Source organism: Euleptes europaea, chromosome 5, assembly GCF_029931775.1.
Source record: "Euleptes europaea isolate rEulEur1 chromosome 5, rEulEur1.hap1, whole genome shotgun sequence".
NCBI lineage: Eukaryota > Metazoa > Chordata > Lepidosauria > Squamata > Sphaerodactylidae > Euleptes > Euleptes europaea.
In genome coordinates, this window is record NC_079316.1 from 63,608,688 (window position 1) to 63,627,752 (window position 19,065).

A 19,065-nucleotide genomic window follows, 5' to 3' on the forward strand; every position below is an offset into this window, starting at 1 on the left:
GCTATTACAACTGATCTCCAGCCGTCAGAGATCAGTTCACCTGGAGAAAAGGGCCACTTTGGCAATTGGACTCTATGGCATTGAAGTCCCTCCCCTCCCCAAATTCCGCCTTCCTCAGGCTCCGCCCCAAAAACCTCCCACCAGTGGCAAAGAGGGACGTGGCAACCCTAAGGCCAATAGCCACTCCAGGGGATGTCACAAAATGTGGCAGCATATTGTCATTGCACCAACATTGCCCTGTAAAGATACGCCGTATCCACAAAGGCAGAGACACCAGCAGAAAAGTTTAGGGTCACACTGTTAATGTGTCAAACGCTACAAATATGGGGCCCAGTTGTCATTTACTGTAATGCTTGATTCTTTCGAAAAGGGAAACAAAATCCTGTCTAGATTTTTTGCAGACTGTACAAGAAGCAGCTGCAAGGTTTTAAGATGGCTGTGTTAATTACATCACATCAACACACTTGATTGCTTACATACAAAGCAATCATGTTTACTCTGGTTGGTATTCACTGGATAAATACAGTGTTAATAATATGATTAGGAACTAATTTTTTTACATTAGTGTAAATTATCATTATCTGTAAAGGGGTAACTTATTCAAGCTGCTCAAAGAAGCATTTTTATTTATAGACAGATTATGATAATAATACCATTAAAATGTTCTGGTGTGGCAACACCGAAGTGATTATTGCATAGTTGTTCGCATTTTAAATACTTGGTGGATCAGATCAGTACTTGTGCACTGTGTCAAATTTTATTCTGCTCATGTCAAAATACTTATTACTGCTGACAGGTGTAACATACCCACATTAATTCCTTGATCCAATTTTCTAATTGCTTTTTTGGCATGAGATGGCAGCCGTTTAGTCTTTCGTGATCTATTTGCCTTTATGGCATAATAATGCACTTTTAAAAATTAGGTGCACCTAACTTTCAAATGACTGCCCAGAAAATAGATGGTCAAGTACTTAAAAAAAATGAGTGGCTTTCCCCCTAGGAATATAAATTAGTATAGAAACTTTCAAACATTCAGCTCATTTACAGTGCAGTCCTAAACCAAGTTAGACCCTTCTAATCCCAATGACTTCAACATACTTAAAAGAGCTTAACTCCATATAGGATTTCACTGTTAGTGGTGTATGGGTGACAGGTATTCTTGAAACATGTTGTTAATCTTTGTCATAATCTAGTTACACTTGTGCTCAATAGCCAGCCAGAAATTCAGGGGAGAAGGGAGTATGGAAACATGGGAATCCAGCCTCCTCAAACAGCTGATTGGCACTATTGCCAATTTTCTAAGGGACTGTGTGTGTGCAGCCCAGCTACTAGACGGGTCAGAAATATACAACACCTGTTTAAACACACAGTTCTGCATGCAAGGATATTACCCTCACTGGATCTGGGTGAAGTCAGTTAAAAAAAATTGTTTTTGTAGTAGCATTTGGATCAAAATCTGTTAATTGTCAAATTAGCATGCACAGTAGGATCCTGATAAAGATCAAGTGATGATTGTGTGTGCAGACAAGTTTCTGCTTATGAATCTAGCGTTGCAAGGCCACAATATATTATTGTAACAGAAACCTGTACTTTCCCCATCTAGCAAGCCCAAGTTGCTCTTAGGGGACAGTTTGGGCAGTTTGAAGATCAGTTAGGCATAGTGATTAGAGTGTCCAACTAGGATCAGGGAGAAACAGATTCTAATTCTGTACTCAGTCACAAAACTTACTGGATGACCTTGGACCAGTCACGCTCTTTCTGAGTTTCTTGTATGAATAAAATATAATAAATAAACTTTTCATAGCTAACAGTTGCTGTGGGAATATTACAGCATAATATGAGAGTATTACAACACAATACCCCTGGGTGCCAGAGGGGTAAGAGAACAGGGTACGAGAAAGGAAAAGAAGGTATCCAGATTCAGCACAGGTATCTCTTCTACACACACACCCAACATACTTAGTTCATGACCATCGTGAGAGGCTTCATATACATATGGCTGACCTGCTTTTGGGCAACTTCTAGCCATCTTTGGCCTGTGTTGGCCTCTGCTCCCCAGAAAGTACACACAGTTCTGTATGTAAACTTTGCATGTCACATATGTCTTATGAAATATTATTTTTAAATGTAAAGATTTGAAACGTTGAACAAAATTTGCAATCTGCAGTTGGGAGGATGGGATGGAGTAGTTTCTGACTTCTATTGAGGTAGGGGGGTCACATGGTAGAAGGCGGATACATTTTCATAGAATATGCTTTAAATTCAAATTAGAAGACTGGCCTTTTGATTGGAGTATATAGCTTCAAAGACATTGTTTAAGTTATCTTCTTCGTGATTCTTGAATGCTATAGTTGGGTTTATGGTAGCCAAAGATTTGGATTCAGAGTCTGACAATTGTTAGTCTCAAGTTTAAATGATAAAATATTTGGATCCCAAGAACAGTCCCAGGGTTATATATTTTTGGTGAGGGAGATAAAAGATTATAGTTCTAAATACTAATTTGCTAACTGAACATCCCCTTAATGTCTCTCTCAAAGAAAACAGTAATTTTACCTACTTTAAGACAATGGCTGAGATTTGTAATTCTGAAAAATGCAGGTATAAATCATGAAACATCTTTGGAAATTTCTGTGGACAAGGACAGGATACATAAATTGTTGACTGTGGCTTGTACTGGCTTTCGAGTAGGAAGATAATTTGTGTGCATATTGAAGATACTGTGGACACTAGCTGATTAAAGATAATCACAGTTCAGTTTAGTTGACTCTACTGCTTAACTCTTCCACTGAAATTAGGGGGACCAGTACGTATTTAATTTTGGCTGGAGCATCTCCTATATATTTAACTTTTTTGTAGACTTTTCGTGCATCTGTTTCAATTGCATTTAGTTGTACAAAGGAAAAAGAAAGCCAGTTAATAAGATCCTTCCTTATACTATCCACTCCAAACGGTTTATTAACTGTCTAACTATCTTTGGCTGTTTTTTGGAACAGCATAACAGCCATTTCCTTCCATCCAAAACATGACAATTCCAATAAATAAATCACGGTTGCTAAGTGCTTTGGGCAAACAAACATGTGCCTTATCTCTCCCCCCAAAAGCTATGGAAAGTGCATGATAAAGTGTACATTTCAAAGAACGTGTCATGTCACACCGAAATAACTTTGATTCATGGTTATGTATTTATCTTTAAACAACTGACAAACCTAAGGGTATCTGAATTATTATCATTTGCTCTATGCTGCCTGGGTCTCCTGCTACAAAAATTGAAATGATATACACCAAGATTGCACTTCTGCTTCCCCAGCTTTAACATGCTATAAAACACTTTCTCAGTCAAAAACAGAAAATGGCTGATGTACTTGATTGAGGGGGGGAGTCATCAGAAAATAGTTAATACAATTTGAATCAAAATGTTTATGCGTGTGTTTTTAAATTTATCAGCAGCAAATATGAACAGTAAAGATCTCTTGAGTTTGTTGAAATTTTACAGTGGCAATGATTGAAAGTATTTAATACTTGTGTCTTTCAAAAACAAAAGGCACATAGATGAAGAGTTGGTTTTTATACCCCACTTTTCTCTAATTTAAGGAGTCTCAAAGCGGCTTACAATCACTTTCCCTTCCTCTCCCCACAACAGGCACCCTGTAAGGTAGGTGGGGCTTAGACAGTTCTGAGAGGACTGTGACTAGCCCAAGGTCACTCAGCAAGCTTCATTTGGAAGCGTGGGGAATAGGGTTTCCAGGTCCCTCTTTGCCACTGGTGGGAGGTTTTTTTGGGTGGAGCCTGAGGAGGGCGGGGTTTGGGGAGGGGAGGGGCTTAAATGCCATAGAGTCCAATTACCAAAGTGGCCATTTTCTCCAGGTGAACTGATCTCTATCGGCTGGAGATCAGTTGTAATAGCAGATCTCCAGCTAGTAATTGGAGGTTGGCAACCCTAATTTAGGGCATGTTGCTTTAGAACCATTTTGGTTTTGAGACATTCACAAAAAATGGTTTGTGATAGTGGTTTCCATGGCTTGTTTAATACTCATTGTTGTTGGTTTTGGACCCTGCAGAAATTTTATGCTAAAAGTGGGACTTTCCTCTAGTATGAGGAATCTTCCTTTGGCAGAAGAGGCTCTTCCAGTGACTGGATGAAAACACCACAGTGATTAGAAATGTCCATAGGATTTAATAATCCGTTATGATTTGGGTACCCTTATTTACGAACTGTGCTCGTGTTTATAATTAATTATACTATTTCAAGCAGATGTCGCTCTTTATGCTTGCATGGTACACATTGTTCAGACCAGGCAGCCAAGGCCAGTAGCTACTGCTGGCACATGACAAAATTATTTATTTTAACCCCTTATTTGGTCTCACCCAGCCTCTAGATGAAATACTATCCTTTTGTTCCTGAGAACGGGAATTGATTTAAGTAGCGCTGTAATTTATAGGACAATATGGCCCAGCTCTTGCATAGTACAATGATCTAATTAGGAAGCACAGGACAGTTGCATATGCCACAGGGCAGCACATGTCATATGGAAATATGATCTTTATGAAAGCAAATGCAGCAGGACTGGACAGTGAGGGAGGGAGGCTTTGCGTTGCCATGTTGAGGGGTGAGGGGAACGTTCTTCCTGAACAACAAATCCACTAGCCAGTATTTTATCTTGCATGAAGAATTAATTAGCCAAACAAGGGCCAGGATTTTGGATAGCACAACCTACGTAGAAGAAACAGAGTGTCACAGATTTGCTTGTACAGCATGTGCTTGCCTGCCCACAGTTCCCAAGTGGCATTGTGTCACCGTACGCACACCAAAACATGGCAAGCCAATTTACAACAAAGGTTATCCTTTCGTCGGTCATTCATGCAGGAAGTTTGTAGTTAGTTGACCTGGTATTCATTGGCGGGGGGTGGGGGTCAGCCATAATTACTGCCTGGTTGCTGGTTCTGCTTTACTGTTCCTTCTGCTGTTCATTAACTTTATCACAGTAACCCTGTTCACAAGTTACAGTGAACACATGTACAGTCTGTGTGCAGTGTACACTTGATTGCTCTTTGTATGTGCGTTGAGTAAGTCTCACATTACAATCAATGCATGTACAACTGAACATGTGATACAAACCCCACATTTATCCAGTTACTGATCTTTGGGTTTCATTCACAAGGTGACTGCATGTTGGCTTTTTCTTACAAACAGACTTATGCACATACAGGCAGGATGTATGTGGGTTCCCTGTAACATGTAAGCAGGGCTAGTGAGTCTCCATGTAAAGAGCATGTTTGAAGACTCACATTACAAGTTGAGTATCCCTTATCCGGACTGCTTTAGACTAGAAGTGGTCCGTATTTTGGATCTTTCCATATATTGGAATATTTTGGAATTTTTGCATATACATAATGAGATATCTTGGGGATGGGTTCCAAATTCATTTATGTTTTATATACACTTTACACACATAGCCTGAATGTAATTTTAAACAATATTTTTAATAATTTTGTGTACACTGAGCCATCAGAAAGCAAAGGTGTAACTATCTCACCAGAATACCTGAATCAGCTGTTAAACAAGAGCAACAACAATTCCCATATTCAAATACAGGTGCTCCTTTACAAGCTGACTGCTTAAAACATATTGGAAAATATAATTTATCTATTTTTAAATGTTCTGCATATTTGCTCACTAAACATACCCCCAATGTACAGTTCTAAATGTTGTTTACTATGTGTTAGTTAAAGAGAAATAAATAATTGTTTATTCAGAGGAAAGGAAGTTTTATTTCCATACTGCAGATTAGTTTTTCAGCATATTTAATATGGCTAAGCTAACATTTCTTGTCATGTTCTAAAATCACTTTATATATAGTTTTGCGTGTAAATGGGAGCATTTAATGACTTTGAACTAGAAATCAAAACACTGAATATTTCCCTTTTTGTCTTAGTACATGACAGAATTGCTTTCTAAATATTTATGCATAAGACAGTGAAATAAATAATTTTGAAAGCATGTGTTTTAGAAACATCTTCAGTACACAACTGAAGGGTAGGTTCTGAAATGAGAAATGCATGACTTAACAAATGTTAAATATGGAAACATGTCTAACTGTAAGTATTTTTTAAGCACTGAGCATATACTATGCTGAACTCAGTTTCTACTGTTTGATTCACAAACATTATATATTGCTACAACTTATTTTGACAGTCTCATGTAAACCTCATGGACACCTTTTTAAAAGCAAACTCCAAAAATATATTCACTCTGATTGAAAGAGCCATAAGAACTTTATTTGCTGACTTGCTTCATTTATACCCCACCTTTCTCCCCAGTGGGGAGCCAAAGAGGCTCACGTCATTTTCCTGCCCTCCATTTTATCCCCACAACAATCCTGTGACGTACGCTAGGCTGAGAGCATTTGACATTCCCAAGGTCATCCAGCAAGCTTCTATGGCAGAACAGGGATTCAAAACCTGGGTCTCCCAGATCCTAGACTGACACTAACCACTACACTAAACTGACCACTAAATCTCCATGCTCTGCTCATCAAACAAACATCTTACAGCTAGCCCAGCCCCTAAAATGTTACTAGATGTCTGTCTGTTTGTTTATCTATCTAACTATCTATCCTATTCATAGGCTGCCATTCTCACTGAGACTGAAGGCAGATTACACAGTGCAAGTCAATAGAATCAACAGCATGGGACATCCAATAAGCAATATAATAGGAATAGGACTGCAGAAGCCTGAAACCAAGAAGATATCTGAAACAATGCATAAGTATTAGCATGACATGTTAACGAAGCAGAAATTACATGGTGGGATAATACATACATCAACAGTTGGTACATACTGTACACAATAGTGTAGTCCTCAGTTCTATTCCCTTCATTAAAGCATCTTTCTGAACTGTTGCTTGAACAGCTTGGTCTTGCATCTCTTCTAAAAAGCAAAAAGAGCCTTCTGAGAATGTGCTATTTCACACCACAGAGGCTGCCACTCAGAAAGTAATAATTAATGAAAATAATTTTCGTATTTAACAAGCCTTCTGAGGTTGGCAGCCCAGCAGTGGACTTGCACATGGTCAACAAGTGTATCAGGCCATTTTCTTAGGGCTTTCTTACTACAGTTTGGGCTAAATCTCAGATGTATGTTTGATTTCAATTTGATTTTTCTCCTGTGACTTTACCAGCCCTCATAGCCCTGCTCCCAAACTACCAGGCTCTCTGCCTGGTTTCTGTGTACGTAGTGCAAATTAGATTGTATCAGTGTGAACAGAACCATTGACTTCCATGAGATGTGGAATGTAACACTTTTTATTCATGTGTTTATTTACTGCCTTGCTGACACACTATATAGCATGTGATGGTTTATTATTTGTAAAAGCAGCAAAAATGCACTAGGGCCTCTAATGATACAACTACCTAGACCTTTGCCTACATAATCACAATACATACATACGTGTCAGATCTTTTCATGGTGCTTGAAGATTATTTGAAAGTTTTAACCACAACTGTGAGATACAAAATAAACCAAAGATTAGGAAAGGTACAAACAAGTCCAAGAGGAAGGCAGCATGGTTGACAAGCTGAGCCAAGAATAGCCTAAGATAAGAAAGCTTCCATTAAAGTCTTGCCCAGAGGAGGACATTAAAATGTCTATATTGTCAATGGCTGTTTCTCAGGCTGGAACCCTAAGAACAATTCCCTGCCAGTAAGGGTTATTGAATAAAATGGGGGGCTTACTTCTGAGTAGACTGTTTAGGCTTGCTCTCTCATTGGGGCGAATGGTTGCATTTGGACTACGGTGTGCAGTTGTAGTAAGTCTCAAAAATGATATTACAGTGCTAAGCTAGTCCAGAAAAAGACAGTCATAATGAATTGGTATTGCAGTATTTTTTCTGTACAAAGGAGGGTATGATAGAAATTTGAATGGTACAGAGATAGTGGATAGACATTATTCTCTCTCTCTTATGATACTAGAGCAAGGGGTTATCCAATGAAATTAGCATAATACTTTGCAACCATTGATGATGTATATATGTGAAAAAACAGCAACTACACTTGAAAGAAGTATAGTAATATCTTGCATTATTGGTTTAATAAAGCCAGTAGGATTTTAATTGACGTCAATAAGACTGAGTTTTACCCCAAAGATTGGCTATATAAATATAACTAGATTTATTGTTCCTCATCGATATTTCCAACAATAAAGCGGGTAGCTGCTATGCCTGTTACGAAAGCAGCATAACTGGATTATGGTCAGGGTCTTCTTGGGTAAGCAAAAACATAACTTTGTCAATTACAAAAAAAAAATTCAAAGCCTTTAAATAAAAAACAGTCTGACTAGAACTGGAACATCTTCTCAAGGGACAGAATGCTATGAGCAGACAAATAGTTAAAAGTGAGAGGAGAAAACATCCTGCTCAAATCCCTGAGAGCTTTAAAGAATCCTGGAGGGGGCAGTGGCTCAGTGGCAAAAGGACCCAGGTTCAGCCCTTGGCATCTCCAGTTTAAAAAAGTGTTAGGTAGCAGGTAATGCTATGATAGTAAAGCAGACATGAGCCCATGCTGACAAGCGATACATGAGACAGCACCAGAGACCATGGATGCAATACCCTATGCTCAATGTAATTTAGTGAATTAAAAAAAAACACTCTTTAGAAACAGTTTTTAGTGGTAATAGTAGTTTACTGTATAAGGCCATTACAATCTAAAAACAATATAACAGCCATTTTAAAATGGACAGCCCAATATCATTAAAACAGTTTTTAGTATATTTGATGATGTGATGTCCCCATGGCATTGGGACACCATACTTCTTGCACTCAGTTCGGCAATAATGTAAGCATAGTGTTGTACATTGGTCATAACACCAGAGTGTTGGTTTATATCTGTTAGTGATTTTGGGCAACATTTTCTTTTTAAATGTATATCATATCATATCATATCATTAAATGTATATGTATATCAGATTTAAAGGGGGGGGGATCCACCACCTTTAATCTTTAGTGTTAAATTCCCTTTGACTTCTGTTGGAGAGAAAAAACACTATCACAGCTGTTTTATAAAATGTAACACAATATTATTCCTGCTATGTTTTCTTTGCAAACTATTGAGTGATACTAATCCCGTGAGAAATTGTAGTGCTGAGCAATCACATTGCTGATTTGAATGCTTCAATAATTAATATTTATATCTGAATACATTTGCTGAAATCCGTATTACTATATTTTATTTGAGGTCTTTTTTGATATTTTAATTGGAAAGTGCAACTTGTTTATGAAAAACTATTTTTAAGGCTAAGCAATGAGAGGGGCATTCTTAGTTTTAAACATGGTGTATTTTTTAGAAACCTCAGGTTAGTGTGTTTGTGTATATATTCATAGCTCTTAGATAAGAAACAAAAAACGGCAACAGAAGATAACATCAGATCACATAATAATATTAAATTTTCTTTTATTTCAGGGTTCTCCTAAACCAATTGCTATTGAGCCTTGCTCCGGAAATAAAGCCGCAGTACTGACTGTGTTTTTATGCCTGCCGAGAGGATCATCAGGAGTCCCACCACCTGGTCAGTCAGGTAAGAAGAAAACCTTAAAGAGCAGCTAGAGATTTACAGAATGTTTCAGGGATATAGTTTTACAAGACCTGACACAATATTTGCATACAAATTAAAATGGAATGGGGATCCAGTAGTGTTTTGCGATCAGTTATATTGTCCAGTCACATGCTTTCCATTGGACTCCAAGTTCGATTTTTTAAAATCACTCGTTCTGAATTAATTATACTAATAAGCATTCTTTGCTCAGCCATCAAAAAGGCTGACTTCTTACTGAATTATTCCTTCGTACCAAGAAACATAAAGTAAAACCGACATTGCCCACCCCACTCCATTTCCATTTATTTACTAGCTCCTTTGACCAAAGGTTTTGAGCTTAACCATAACAATAATACATAATACAACAACACATAATCAATTTACAACACCCAACGTATACTTAAGGTTAAAACACAGTAGAAAACAATTACTAAACATAGCATCACCAATACCATAATAATATATTCCCCCTGAACCAGTCTCATTGAAATCACAAAATCTGTTTCAACATTCAACTCGCAGTTTACGTGCTTGTTTTGTTTTGACGTTTGAGCGACATCACCTCCGCCAAAAATCTTGCAACAGAACTAGTGATATCAGGAATGCCCACCCCACTGAGTTTTCCTTGTGTTGACTATTCAATTTGTTAACCCCTTTTAAAGCAAACTCTACAATTTCACAAAAGGCCAGACACACAGATGCTAGTGGCACAACAGCAGTGGCATAACTAGGGCCAAGTGTCCCAGGCGTAGCCAGAAGAGGATCCACTTTCTCAGATAAGCCCCAGTAACAGCAGGGTATAGCTGGCTCAAATGAAGCTTGAAAGGGGAGGGCAGAAGAAGCAGGGCAAGCTTGGAAGGGAGAAGGGGTTGGTGACCTTAGAAGATGGCAGTGGTGCCAAAGGAGTTCACTTGAAAGTGCTTGTAAAGTTTAAAGTGCCTTTTCTAGTAGCAGGCTGATTAGCCCACATGGTTTGTTTGTTTATTATTCATGCCATACCTTTCCTTTCTGTATAACACAGAAAGTCAAGGCAGACTACAGTAGAATATAATGACATGTTGAGCATTCTAAACTGTAGCAGAAGGGCATAGGGCAATTAGGTAGCTGGGTATAAGGGAGACAAGTTCTATTGTTAAATAATGCCAGGATGGCACACAATACACTTAGGGTTACAGATCAACAGCAGTGTTAGGAGCTGGTTGGCAACTGCGGAGCTTCTGTTTCTTCCGTACCTCGTTCCCAGGATAACTCTTATCTTTCTGCCTCCCTCTCCCCACTGCATGGAATGACTGTGTGGAGGAGGAGGCGTAACCTGGATTAGCAACAGACAACCGAAGCATCACACCTCCAGGGATCAGATTGGCTCAAGGGCTGACAGTTCCCAGCCCTGTCACAGGCTAATCCGCCATAGCGGAGATGGTTACTGCTAATTATAAGTGATGGCAATACTGTTTCAAAAAAATATATCAGCAAACAGCATGTTAAATATAGGGTTGAACAGATTCCCTCTGTTCCACTCTGTTATTATTGCACAGTTTCTTGAGGCCTTTTATTCCGTTCCAATTGTCTGCCACACATACAAAAAGAAAGGAAAGAAGGAATCTGATCATGACTTGCTTCCATTACATCTTCTGCTAACAAAGGCTTCATAGAAGACAACACTTTGTTTTTTGTTTTTTTGGTGCTGTTACCAACATAACAGCACAGTATACCAGGTATAACAGCCCAGTAGTGCTTCAGCGCAACATAAAAACAAGATCAGGAAAAAATAAATCCCTCCAAAACTAACTTATTGAGTGACAAAAAGAGAAAGAATTTGAGAAGGAATTGGCGTAATATTAGTCCCGTGGAACAGCCTGGCTACCATATTATGAATCAACTGTAGTTTCCATGAGCATTCTTGAACTGTGATCTGTAATCATTACAGAAATCATTACAGTAATCGAATCTGAATATAGCTGATGTATGAACTATTGTGGCTGGGTTATTCTGCTGTTGGAAAGGTCTCAGATGACAATCCAATCTAAATTGCTAAAACTTTTCTCTAGCCTGCTCCACCACTGGAAGATACAGGTGTGTGTGTGTGTGTGTGTGTGTGTATGTGTGTGTGTGAGTGTGGATCCAAGTGCACCCTGAGTGTCAAGGGGAAGTAGAAACCCATCTAACAGAGGATGAACACCTCTCCCTGTATCAGATTCATTCCAAACCAATAGTATTTCTGTCCATCACTGACCACAGACAGAGATTAAGAGTTCTCACTGTCTCCACACAGAATCAAATGAAAAAGAGAATGGGACTGGGTGTAATGATGATGATAACATGTACCACCAGATCCCTGGACATCCTCATCCAGGAGTTCCATGTAGACAGTAAATAGCGTTCAGAATAAAACAGAACATAGAATCATAGAGTTGGAAGGGACCACCAGGGTCATCTAGTCCAACCCCCTGCACAATTCAGGAAATTCACAACTACCTCCCCCACACCCCATTATTGCACCCAATAAGCCAAAGGCCATGGGACAGGTTAGCGATCTCCCAGAACACTTTATAGAATCACCACGATTCTTTTTTGATGGTATTTTATCTTCTGAAATACAACTCCAGGAAAACCTCAGATTGCAACATTATGAGCTCCATGGCAATGCATATTTCTGGTAAGAAGGAAAATACCAAAATCAAGTTGATAAATTCAACATAGGAAGATTTCACAAGCATCATTAGTTGAATATTGTCTGCCTATGTAAATATTTATTCAGAAGTTCTGGAATTCTGAATTTAAAATACTTAGTGCTCCAACAACAAATTCTCCAATTAGAATAATTAATGTAAATTGTATTTTTTATAAATAAAATTGGTGTACCTGATTCAATGTACACGGTTTCACAGTTCTGCCAGCTAAAATTATTTGAAGGATTTGGAATAGGAATTATTTAGTGGTGCTCTCTGAAGAAGAGAAAAACGAGGGAAATAAGTTAGTAAAATCAGGAAATGATGGGCTACAAGTAGCAGGAAATAGGCAGCTGACATCTGTATTGAGGGAGTTTTGGGTCTCGCCTTTAACCCTTGAAACTCTATAACCAGACCTTCTCCATTTGCAAACACATGGAAAGAAAATACAGTGAAGGCTGTGGTGATACTCAAAGCTTCAGCTACCCTCCCAAGCCAATGCTGCTGCCTCTGAGCTTTCAAACAATTTAGCAAGGGAGGCATGTGAAATATAGAATATAGCATTGTGAAAAATCAAGTGAAACCCATGTATTAAAGTTATGTATTTACCACGGGTGACCTTTACCAGCAGTATTTGATAATGAAGAAACTAAGAAAAAGGATAAATTAGGAAAGGGCTGGAAGGAGTATAATATATCTGGAATGAGGAAACTAGTATAGGACAACACTATTAAAAGCTGTACTGAATTTATGGGAGGGCACAGATTGCCTATATCTCAACATTTCCAGATTTGTCATGCTATGTGTATATTATTAAGAAAATACGGTACCAGATGGGTTCTGAGGTAATCATTCAAAAAGTCTGTTAAGTAATTTATGTGAAACGATAATGAAACAACACTACTACCTATCAAGGGAAATGGGGAAAGGTACCATTATTTCAAATGAGATGGGGACCTGGTTATGGCAACATATACCCATGTTAATACTGTATAAAATCTCAGCGATGGTTTTTAAAAAATCCTTTCCTAACAGTACCTTATCCCATCTAAGTTAACTAGAGTATGTATACTGGGACATAACATCAGTTGGAAATGTGGAAAGCGAATTGGCTTCTTTTTGGAACTGCCCTAAGATTATGTCATACTGGGAGTCAGTTTTAAGATATATTGGCTATGACTAGATCTGGTTCACTTTGTATATCTAAAGATGTTTGCTTCTGATTATGATCTTTAAATGACTTCACTGGTTTTTGGGATTGCTCAAATGTGGGGAAAAGCCAATCCACCGCTCTCAACAGAGCAGCTGTGCAAAATGTGCGATATTGTATCTCTCATGACACTGCGTAAATATAGAATGGGTTACAGAAGACAGTCCGATGTTCTGGAAACCAGCAACAAAGTTTTGGGATCATTTCTAGCTTGTTCCTTGTGTACCCCTTAAATTCTGCCATTTAGGGAAAGTATAGGGCACAAATTATGAAATTAATGGGGAGCAAATACAAAAACCACTGTGGTAAATTCTCATTTGTAGGACTGAATTTCCATTCCCTCCCTTGTTCACCCTTTCTACCCCACATCATTCTCACTTTTCCGCTTAGCTGAGTACTAAGAAAGACTTTGAAGACCTGGAATTCTGTGAGAATTTTGTTTTGAACCAAACACCATCCATATCTGCACCATCATTTGGAGCAGATTAGTCAAGCTATTTCAGAACTTTTCAGAGGAAAGGGATAGATGACACTAATTATGTACATTAGGTTAACATGCTTTATATCAAATGTAGCCTTCTGTATGGCACTCATGCTTATGTTAGGCATTTCTGGAGAAATTTCATAACCACACCTGCCCCAGATAACCTCCCTTCTCAATTAGAGGTAATTATTGATCAGAATGTGCTGGTTTCTACTTTGCCCTGTTTCATGAGCCATTTGGATTTGCTTTACTAAACATTTCCCATGACCTGCTAAACACCTCTGGTGTGGTATACTTTCTCCAGCCTGGTCTTATGCGATACCATAATTTGGATGGTACAGGCTAATGCCTGAAATGAAGGCTTCTGTAGCAAGTTGGCTTAAATAACTTCCTAGTCCCATTCCGCCTTGAAGTTCTAAAAATGTATACATGCAGTGTGCTCGTAAAGCTTAGAAGTAAACCTTAGGGTTGCCAACCTCCAGGTAGGGCCAGGTGTTCCCCCTGAATTACAAGTGATCTGTAATTCTCTGTAGCCATACTACAGAGATCAGTTCCCCGGAGAAAATGGCAGCTTTGGAGAATGGACTCTATGGGATCACTTCTCTGGTAAGCTCCCTCCACTCCTCAAACTTTGCCCTTCCCAGGCTCTGCCCCCAAATCTCCAGGAATTTCTCAATCTGGAGTTGGCAATCCTAATTAACCCCACTGATTCCTTCCCAAATAAGTATCAATAGAGGTGCAGCATTAATGCTTGTGGAATATTTGCAGTTTTGGATATTGTCTGCTTCACTGCTACTTTGGTCTATATTAAATGATATGTTCAAACAGCTCACAAGGATTTTACATCAAGATTTATAAGCTCTGCATCTATTCCTATTCCTAGAGTTTGGTTTGTAGGGTTTTTTATTGTTTTCAATTACGTGTTTTCAGCTCTTCATTCCAGAAAATTTATTTCACACCTAGATTGTTCTTCAATATTTCAGCCAAACTACATAGCTAGACCTTGAGTTAGTCATTTCTTTCAGTTTCTGCAGCATCTTTGGCACTTTGCTTTTTAAAGAGATAATTTATGCATTACCTTTTTGCCCCTTGCATTCCTGTTGTTCATTTTGTTTAATGCCCTCAATATTGGAGAGCTATATTTTAATATTTTTTTCAAGCCCTGGATACAGTTGCTCTTATGTACAAACTACCACATTGCTCATTGCTTTATTGCTGAACAATGAAAAAAATATGGTTCTCAAAAGCGTAGTTATTGTTGTTACAAGTGGAGACCACAATAAACTTGTAGAGAGGGTGCATCCTTTACTACTTCCCACCCTTGGCACTGTACTCACCCCCCACCTTTGCAGCTCTCCCCACCTACCCCCACCCTTGGCACTTCTTTCACCTCTCACTCTTGGCACTCCTCTCGCTCCCACCCTCACTGATCTCCTCACCTACCCTCCACCCTTGGCACTCCTCTTACCCCCACCCTTGCTGCTCTCCCCACCTACCCCCTCTCTTGGTACTTCTCTTACCCCCCACCCTTGAGACTCTCCCCACCTATGTCTCCAGTGCAGGTAGGCCTAGAGTGGCTGCAGGCATCCTCCTCCAGCATGGCTAGGCTCAGAGCAGCTGCCGGCGCCCTCCTCCAGTGTGACCGGGCCCAGAGCAGCCAGGCCCAGACAACTTTTTTAAAAAAATCAGGGGAATTTAAAAAAACCTTTTTAGTGTTTACATTTTTCTGCAAACTTGGGGTATACCCAAGTCTGAAGAAACATCTGTTTGGGGTGAATGTGCCCCCATCTGCAGATTTAAGCATCCGCAGGCAGGGGCACACAAGGGAATTAGATATATAGATTGTATATCTGTGCTGCCTTTCCACCCAAACAGGGTCTGCAAAGCAGCAAATATCAAAACATTAAATATTTAAAATATTAAATATATTTGACTAAAAATATAGTCATACAAACACAACACAACCAGGGAGGAGAGCCTATATGATTTGTCAAACAAAACAAAAAGGTCTTCACCTGCTGGTGGAAGACAATGACAGAGGGAGACAGGCGAATCTCCCTGGGGAGGAAGTTTCAAAGTTTTGATGCCACAACCAAGAAAGCTCTTTTTCCAGTTGCCTTCTTTTGGGATGTTTTAACTCTCTCTATGTCAGCTGGGCTAGTGGAGGGGCCAGTGTATGGGTATATTCTTGTGGATTATCTGGTCTCCAAGTTTTACTGTGTCATTTGTGCTCTTTAAATGTCATGATCTGATATTTTTCTGATGAACTAGACCAGTGATGGCGAACCTTTTAGAGACCGAGTGCCCAAACTGCAACTCAAAACCCACTTATTTATTGCAAAGTGCCAACAAAGTCCACATGGGGCTATGGGTTGCCAGGTCCCTCTTTACCACCTGTGGGAGGTTTTGGGGGCGGAGCCTAAGGATGGTGGGGTTTGGGGAGGGACTTCAATGCCATAGAGTCCAATTGCCAAAGCGGCCATTTTCTCCAGGTGAACTGAAATAGCAGATCTCCTGCTACTACCTGGAGGTTGGCAACCCTGCATGGGAGGCCGAGCAGGGGAAGGAAAGCAGCTGGATAATAGCCCCCACCCCTTCAGTTTGGTTCTTTTCCCAACTGTTATCTTCATACGAATTTAAAAAGACTGTTATGTGGGGGGCTTATGGTGGGGACAGCCCTCTGCCCGCGCTCAGAGGCACCTTCGGTTGCATGAACGAGCAGATTGGAAACCCGAGCTACGCGAAGAGCTTGGCTCCAGCAAAACGTCAGGCGGGCCCCCGTTCGGCCCTCACCGCCAAACCCCTGCGCTGCAGTCACCAACCAGCCCACCGCAGACGGCGGCCCAGGCATCCCACTCCCGGTCCAGCCCCGTCCCGGCTCTGCCTCTTCCAGCCCTTGGCAGAAGGCTCATTGTTGTCTTCACTTCTGGAGCGCGCAGGCAGCGACTGCGGAGAAGGCACTGGGAAGGAGCCTGGCGCTTCCCGGAAGAGCCAGGAAGGCACCGCTGGAGCGAACTCAGGCAAACTCTGTGCTGGGGCGACGGCTCACGTGCCCACAGAGAGGGCTCTGAGTGCCAACTCCGGCACGCGTGCCATAGGTTCGCCACCACTGAACTAGACATATAACAAAATAGAGAGCTGAGACAGATGAAACTTCAGTGATGCTGTTGGACAAAGTGATGTGCAGCATATTTTGACAACTGGTCTTTTGTATACTGTTCTGAGTTATTCCCACCTGTTATCTTTGAGCTTGATGGCAGGGTGAAAACCCAAAATACATGGCAACGTGTCTTATTTTCGCCCTTGGAACACATTATTTCTCAATACCCGTCAGGTTTCATTTGTCTGTTAGGCAGTTTTAGGTACATTTTCCTGTTCTTTCCTTACACCAGACTGTCCGTTTCAGCATTGGAGGTTCACTTTCAAGCCCATTGGCAGACAAAAATAAGAAGCCAGCAGAACCTTAGATCTGATCCGCTAACTTTTGTATTAAGTTTGCCTCTATCCCTATGGTATATCCTCTTTACTAGTACCAGTGATTTCTTCTCGAGTCTAGGCCATTAATATTGTAGAAATCAGTCAGGTGAAATTTTGGATTGACCAGGGGGAAAATAAAGCCTATGTCCTTATGAATAACTGTTCTTATAGTTGTATATATCTACCAGTACATATGGGCTACATCCTGCAAGCGTACATCATTTCTGACTTCTAACAAAAATCTCTTTCCGAATCCAAGAAAAGTTAAAGTAAACGAAGGGGAAAACCCCAAATTATCCAGTTTTCATATGGACAATGCAGTCCTAAGCCGAGTCTAACTTCAATAGTCTTAAAAGGATGTAACTCAACATTGCAGAGTTAGGCTTCTAGCTGCTACTGCATCCTTTACTGTGCTAATCTAAGCCTTGCTTGGACTCCCACATTCCAACATCCTATTCTGTTTGTTTCTTGGGTTGCTGGAGTGCTTGCTTACTGCTCTTAGAAAATTGGCTGCATGTGCCATGTTTCAAGTGAAACAGGGACTCATGTCTAGTTTTCAGACCTTTAAAATAATTAAGGTGGTGCATTTTGATGTATCAAATTGCAGTTTTTTCTGTGTTGTTGAAATCCCTTAATTTTGATAACCTTGCCAGCAAGTAAGTATAATGTGAACAACATGTGACAGCCAGCCCATTGCTAACTTCCTGAGAATATAAACTGGGTCTCTTAACACATTCCCTCTATTACACAATCCCCTCTTATCATGGTTTCCTGGAAATCGATCTTTCGGGCATCTGTCTCTGCTGTTCTGGATTTACCCAAGAAAAGTTAGGGCATACCTTGACCGGGGGCGGGGGGATGAGGATCCACTCAATATTAGGGACACCTCAAAGGAGTGTGGACTTGTTGAATGAGCATGGAGTTGGCAGAGATGCCTAGCCCCACCTTCATACCCAAGAGGCTGCTCCCACTCAGTTGGTGAAGGGAGAGAAATGGGATGTATGATCACCTCTTATGAGGCCAGCTGGGTCTCATTGCCCTAGGAAGAAGGGTGGGGACAGTGACAGGGCTCTCCTTCCCAGGGAGTTTACCAGCTTGTGCCACTTGTTGGGATGAATCAGTAACCAGCTCTGGTTCTATGCCATTACAGGGTGGAGCTCTTGAAAGAAAGCTCAAAGAGCCAAGGGGGAGGTGGGTGGCTAGGTAGTCTCTGAGAGCTGAGGGATACAAGCCAGGAGGAGAGTCAAAAAGAAGGTCAATAGGAGGGACTGAAACTCTTCCCTCTGCCCACACTGAGGCTGACTCTCCCAGTGGAGTGGAACTCTGGAGGAGTTCACTCAACCTTCCATCAAGCATCACTGGCAAACACTGGCTGGCTCTTTTAATTGCCTTTCTCTCTTGGGGGTGACAAACCCAGGACACTATGTGGCTTTGTGGCTCTTCTGTTCCTGACAATATTGAATGTTCTGATGCACTCATGGCCAGGGGACATACACACTTGTTGGCCAAATTGCTCAGTTATTAATATTTATATGGGGAATTAGCAAATCAATAACTGGCAAAAGATGTAACTAAACAGGGATCTAATCTATGTATACCAGAGTCCGTACCGTGACCACAAAACAAGGCGGAAGCAATG

General features: G+C 40.3%; 1 protein-coding gene across 1 annotated transcript in view; it reads left to right on the forward strand.

The window, feature by feature from the left end:
- ATRNL1 (attractin like 1) overlaps positions 1 to 19,065 on the forward strand; it is a 645,181-nt gene that overhangs the window by 561,999 nt on the left and 64,117 nt on the right. Inside the window, exon 28 of the mRNA XM_056850671.1 lies at positions 9,454 to 9,568. Coding sequence (XP_056706649.1) covers positions 9,454 to 9,568 — 115 coding nt within the window. The remainder of the gene's footprint in view (positions 1 to 9,453; positions 9,569 to 19,065) is intronic.